This window comes from Octopus bimaculoides, chromosome 11, assembly GCF_046866305.1.
Source record: "Octopus bimaculoides isolate indiv1 chromosome 11, ASM4686630v1, whole genome shotgun sequence".
NCBI classification, from domain to species: Eukaryota; Metazoa; Mollusca; class Cephalopoda; order Octopoda; family Octopodidae; genus Octopus; species Octopus bimaculoides.
This window is the reverse complement of record NC_142938.1, coordinates 65,163,585-65,170,506: the sequence shown is the minus strand read 5'-3', so window position 1 is coordinate 65,170,506 and position 6,922 is coordinate 65,163,585. Positions and strand designations below refer to the sequence as shown.

Genomic DNA, 6,922 nt, shown 5'->3' with positions numbered 1-6,922 from the left:
TCGAAAGCCGCTTTCACTCCACTTCGTAACTTTTGCTGTGAGGAAAAATGCATAACTGTAGGAGTATTGTCGTTGGTAGTAAAAGGCAGCGATGCATCTGAATCGGTCGCCGGCGTTTCGTCCTATACGTTCCGAGTTCAAACTCTCTTGGGGACGAAATCGCCGTTCATGATTGACAAAATTAGTAGTAGTTGGGATACTGAAGTCGATTTACCCCTTCCTCAGACCTGGTGGTGCTGTACCAAAACTAATTAACATTTGCTAACAAAATGTCCCCTACATCTAAATTTTATCCATAGGGCACGAGACTGCTTCAGCTACAAAACGTTTCATGAATTAGAGGAAGTAGGGGAAAAAAAAACAAAAAAAAACAAAACAAAAAAAAACACTGACCGATGTTTTGTTAATGTTTCAAAGAAATTGGGAAAAAGAATATACACATCATAAACTTACTTTCTCAGATGCAGTACGAAACTTTCTCGGTGAACAAGTCGCGGTTTCAAAGCGACGAAAATATTTTAAATTAAATTTGAATTGAATATAACGGTTTTTGTGTTTTTTTAAATGACTTATAAACACCTTCCACGCTCCACTATTTTAAAAAATTCTTTATTTTGAATATGCAACATAAAACAAGGCAATGAGATTTTAATATCTCAAAAGGATTCTTTCGTTTAATAGCGGAACAATACATTCACATGTGTATAATATACATCTCAATCGATTTATAAAGTTTCATATATAATATTTAATATTCTTCGATCTCATCTTCCGTTTCAGCTGTGTCTATACCAACTTCTTCATAATCTTTCTCCAGCGCAGCCATATCTTCGCGCGCTTCCGAGAACTCTCCTTCCTCCATACCTTCACCAACATACCAATGAACAAAAGCTCGCTTGGCATACATCAAGTCAAATTTATGATTCAGACGGGCCCAAGCTTCAGCAATAGCTGTCGTATTGCTCAGCATACACACGGCCCGTTGGACCTCGGCCATATCTCCTCCGGGGACAACAGTCGGGGGCTGGTAATTAATACCAACTTTAAATCCGGTTGGGCACCAATTCACAAACTGGATGGATTTTTTCTTTTTAATTGCTGCAATAGCTGTGTTAACATCTTTCGAGACCACGTCACCTCGGTACAACAGACAGCAAGCCATGTACTTTCCACGACGAGGGTCACATTTAACCATCTGGTTACTGGTTTCAAAGCACGCATTTGTTATTTCAGAAACAGTTAACTGCTCGTGGTACGCTTTCTCAACCGATATTATTGGTGCATACGTAATCAATGGGAAATGAATACGTGGATAAGGTACCAGGTTGGTTTGAAACTCTGTTAAATCAACATTAAGGGACCCATCAAACCTTAGAGAAGCAGTAATAGAACTCACTACTTGAGCAATGGGACGATTAAGGTTCATATATGTTGGATACCCAACATCTAAATGCTTTTTACAGATATCATAAATTGCTTCATTGTCGACCATGAAAGCGCAATCACAATGCTCTAGATTGGCATGAGAGGTTAGGACGGAATTGTAGGGTTCTACTACAGCTGTAGAAACTCGCGGTGCCGGATAGACTGAAAATTGAAGCTTTATCTTTTTACCAAAATCAACACTCAGACGCTCCATTAACAGAGACGTAAAACCAGAACCAGTGCCGCCACCGAAACTATGAAAAATCAAAAAGCCTTGGAGGCTAGAGCATTGTTCAGATATTTTATGAATTTGGTCACAGACCAAATCAATGATTTCCTTGCCAACAGTGTAGTGACCCCTGGCATAATTGTTGGCTGCGTCCTCTTTACCACTGATGAGTTGGTTGGGGTGAAATAACCGGCTGTATTTTCCAGCGCGTACTTGATCTGGAAAAGATATTGAGCAATAATTACATATCAAACTGGCAATATCAATATAGTTGGAAGATTTTTGTCAGAAAAAGCATAAAACGTAGAGATTACTAAAATACATTTTCGTATAACTTGCTTTATAACAGTTGTTCAATTGAATAAAAAACCCAAGCCCATGGCTAAATTTCATTTATGACATGGACTTAATATATTTTTTGAAAACATTTATATTCAAATAACGGATACATTCACAGAATTTCACTAGTCTAGTCATATTTAACTGATTTTAAAAGAATTTTATTATTGCAACCAGTTTCGTTTACAGATCACAATATTGAAATATTTCCCCAATAACTAAAAAAAAAAAAAATTTTAGCGGCGTTTGGGGACAACAAAAAGGAACCATTGCTCCATCTCGTCAAATCTTTTTCGAACTTTTACCAACATAGGAACACAATACAGAAGATTGATTAACCAGAACATTAAATGCGTGATCTGTCAATTCGTTGTTTAATTTACTCTTGTAAAAACAATGATAAAACGTTTATACTTACCAACAACTGAGGGTTCTAAGTCAATAAATATGGCTCTGGGGACACGTTTCCCAGAGCCTAACTCATAAAAGAACGTGCTAGACGAATTATTAGCAGCAGAAGTCTCTTCAAATGATACCTGACCATTTGGCTGGATACCATGTTCAAGACAATAGAGCTCCCAACAAGCGTTGCCAATTTGGACTCCAGCTTGTCCAACGTGAAGGCTGATACATTCTCTCTGAAAAAGGAATGTTGTATAATAGAATTATTTTATTAGAAACTAAGGAAATAAGACAAAAGGGGTAATCGAGTCAAAAAGGGAGCATTGCCAGGTAGGATGCCAGTCAGAAATTGTCTAATTCTTTCATACCTTATCCTATCGATTTACGAAAATCGCTGCATTGTATCACGATGTCAAAATCTAAAAAAAAAAAAAAAAACTGGAACGCCTTTGAACATAACTTTTCGTTAACAAACCTTCGGGGTATGGAGTTGAAAAAGAAATCCTGCATATAGTTCTTTCGGTAATTAAAAGAACGGAGACAAATCGCCTTTCCGAGAGCTAAATCGTAATACAAGATTATCCATAAATTCAATCTAACTTTTGAGCACACAAATATCTTTAACCTTCATGCAGTGTGTCTAAGTTTGCTGCTCAATTTCTCATTTCACTATTACTCCACGATATTTTGAACAGACATCATTCAGCAAAGCTGTGGGTCGACCTTAGAAATGGCTTTAGTAGTAGCCACGTTGAGGCCAATTAAATGAACAGTATCTGTAATTAGAGGGGTCTCAAATTGGTCACGAAGGTTACCCATTGGTCTTCCTGAAGATTACCTAAGTTTCAAACAATTCCGAAATCGTCAACCTTTTAAGTTAAAAATACAGATTTTTATAACACGAGAACCAAGGATCTATTAAGCGTTAAAGCTGTACAGCAGACACGGAAAACTTCTACCCTGTGAATATTGCAGTTCTACAAAAACCGAATAAATTAAGTGAATGAAGAATATATTAGTAAAATCGAAGAAACGATTTATGAAGTTCAGAAACGAATTTAAATTATGTAGTTCTAAATACGATTCTGTAGAGACTAGAAAAATGTTAACGTTAATGGGTCATACGTGAGCACGGTATGTGAATAGAGAAGTAATAATGTTTCGAACGAACAGATAAAGGTTCAATAGCTTTTTTCTTGTAAGTTTGTTCGGCCGTTATTTTGCTGCAGCAGATCAAAACAATTGTTTTAAAAATCAACGATAGACTAAAATCATAGGTTCTCTTAAATTTTTAGAGTTGTCTATACGTTTCGGTGTTGCTCATGTAAAATAGGATGCTGTTACGACTATTTTTGTCTATACCTCACAGGTCACTTTAAAGCCTAGAGGAGAATTCAACTTTAAAAAAATTCATAGAAATATTTGAAAAAATATATATATATATATATATATATATATATATATATATATATATATCAATAAAACAAATTTGAACAAAACATTTTCTAAATGTGAATGTTATAGTATTCAAGACTTGATTCCCTGTAATTTTGTAGAGTAATAGAATGGAGCAAAACGATAGCAAACTTACCATTGTTGTATCGCTCAAAAGAGGAGACACTAATAGGAAGATGGTTGCGATACGTAATTATTCAGTAACAGCTGGTTTATTCGGAGGGGAAACAGGAATGCTCTTGGCCTTCCTAAAAAAGTAATATTATTTATTCTCCTCCTACCCTTACTCTGATACTACTTCGTATCACCCAGTGGTGATGGTGATGATAGTCCAGTGTTGTGTGTTCGCTTCCGTGTTGCGTCTGTTATTATCTGAAGTTTATTGCTGAATTGCCGTTGGTTTTGTTGCAGGTTTTCCATTTTGGGTCTGCTTTATTTTAAGAATTGTTTAAAAACTGTTAGTGTCTTGCGACACATGGTTAGCCTTCACAGGCTGGTTTTCCCCCGTTTGGAGGTGAAGCGTTTATATTTTGTGTAGGGTGTCCTACACAAAATAGATGACGACACATTTTACGAGCTCTGGGAGAGCGAGGATGAGGTGGCCTACGCAAGTGATTCCGAAGAAAGTACGGATGATTATGCGGCTGCGGCACGAAGAAGGATGAGACGTTACAACATCAAGCTTGAGGCAGTCAAGAAGTTCTGGTCATTTCTTCAAGGGGAGGAAGACAACGTGAGGCTAATTCCCACCAAGGAGGTGATGGAAAGAATTAAGAGGAAAACAAATGTTTATAGGACGCTATATTTGAAGACTAGAAAAATAGAGAACGCTAATAGAAAAGGCATCAAACCCTATTATATATAAATTGGCGTGCAGAAGAAGATTTGCAACGGTGGAGGCGCAGTATATGTGTGTGTGTGTGTGTGTGTGTGTGTGTGTGTGTGTATATATATATATATATATATATATATATATATATATATATATATATATATATATATATATATATATATATATATATATATATATATATATATATATATATATATATATATATATATATATATATATATATATATATATATATATATATATATATATATATATATATATATATATATATATATATATATATATATATATATATATATATATATATATATATATATATATATATATATATATATACGTGGAGGCGCAATGGTCCAATGGTTAGGGCAGCGGACTCGCGGTCATAGGATCGTGGTTTCGATTCCCAGACCGGGCGTTGTGAGTGTTTATTGAGCGAAAACACCTAAAGCTCCACGAGGCTCCGGCAGGGGATGGTGGCGAACCCTGCTGTACTCTTCCACCACAACTTTCTCCCACTCTTACTTCCTGTTTCTGTTGTACCTGTAATTCAAAGGGTCAGCCTTGTCACACTGTGTCACGCTGAATATCCCCGAGAACTACGTTAAGGGTACACGTGTCTGTGAAGTGCTCAGCCACTTGCACGTTAATTTCACGAGCAGGCTGTTCCGTTGATCGGATCAACTGGAACCCTCGACGTCGTAAGCGACGGAGTACCAACAACAACACAATATACATACATATATACCCTAAATTTGCAAGTGTGTCTTTCGGGCAGTTTAGCTTAATGGTATCTTTCAATACATCTCAACGCTTCTAAAGCAAACTTTGTTGACTAGATATTTTATACATATTTAGATATATTTAATATCTATCTTTCGTGAAAATTTCCAGTGAATGGAATTAATATTTCGTAAGTTATGAGGAAATAAACAAACAATCCTCCAAATTGCAGCGGTCAGAAGTTAAGGGTCACTTAGAAAAAAAGAAAAAAAAAATGAACGACTACCCGAGGTATTTGTTGTTTAGAAGACTGTTAATGGGCAAACAGTTACTTCTTTTGATCTTACATTATTAGAGCATTCAGCTGTCAACATGGCGGCTTGTGAGAGACGACCGGTGTTCAGTGATGAAAAACAAAGAATTATGTGCTTTCACCAAGAGGGTAAGTCAAATTCTGCGATACCAACTATTGTAGGGAGGTCTAGAAGTATTGTGCAACAAATTGTAGCTCGTTTTAAGTTATCTGGGTTGACAGATACTAAACCCTAAACCGGTAGACCTCGTAAAACTTCACTAAGACGGGATAGTATCATGGTTAGAATGTCACTGAAGGATTGGTTTAAGAGTGCTGCTGAGATATCCCGCGAGTTTAGCTCCACTTCCAATGTCAACGTATTGCGCAAAACAGTTTCTCGGAGGTTACGAGGTTTTGGGTTCCTTGCTCGGGCACCAGCGAAGAAAGCTCTGATCTCCAAGAAGAATCAAAGAGCCCGTCTCCGTTTCGCTCACGAATATGTTGATCATGAGATCAACCCCTTTAAGTGATGAAGGGGTTGATCTCATGGACTGGCCACCTCAAAATCCTAATCTCAGCAGTATAGAAAACGTTTGGAAGATTATTGGAGATGGGGCGCGAAGAACTAATTCAAAGAACCATTTGAATTAGTTCTTCGCGCCCCATCTCCAATAATCTTCCAAACGTTTTCTATACTGCTGAGATTAGGATTTTGAGGTGGCCAGTCCATGAGATCAACCCCTTCATCACTTAAAGGGGTTGATCTTTATTGAAAAACGAATGCAACAATATTACTCCATCATTTTGAAAGAAATTAATTCAGTCCTGTAGTAACAGATGTTGGGAGGTCATAGATAGTAAAGGGATATTCACAACATATTAATAAGGGTTCTTTTTTGTTTTTGTTCCATTTTTTAAAAGTGACCCTTAACTTTTGGCCATTACGGTTTGGAAGATTATTCGCTTATTTCTTCATAACTTACGAAATGTTTATTCCGTTCCCTTGATGTGTAAAATATCTAGTCTGAACGTGTTGTTAATCTTCTATAATAACTATTTCAACACACTTGTTCTTACTGATCCTTATATTATGGCCACTACTGTATATATACATCAACGAAATATTCAGTGTGTATGTGTGTGTGTGTGTGTGTGTGTGTGTGTGTGTGTGTGTGTGTGTGTGTGTGTGTGTGTGTGTGTGTAT

The 6,922-nt window shown here is 36.6% G+C and overlaps 1 protein-coding gene across 1 annotated transcript; it reads right to left on the bottom strand.

The window, feature by feature from the left end:
• Positions 1-593: 593 nt before the first annotated feature.
• On the bottom strand, positions 594-4,651 carry LOC106870592 (tubulin alpha-1C chain). Its single transcript, XM_052971994.2, has 3 exons — positions 3,987-4,651; positions 2,412-2,631; positions 594-1,872 (listed from the first exon to the last, which is right to left on the bottom strand). Exons 1-3 carry the CDS (start codon positions 3,987-3,989, stop codon positions 749-751), a joined length of 1,347 nt encoding a protein of 448 aa, XP_052827954.2. The 5' UTR covers positions 3,990-4,651; the 3' UTR covers positions 594-748.
• Positions 4,652-6,922: the final 2,271 nt, after the last annotated feature.

Excerpts from the sequence above, each read along its gene's own strand:
- LOC106870592 (XM_052971994.2), bottom strand. Across the intron at positions 1,873-2,411 it reads CTTAGAACCCTCAGTTGTTG|ATCAAGTACGCGCTGGAAAA; the intron begins GTAAGTATAAAC and ends TATCTTTTCCAG.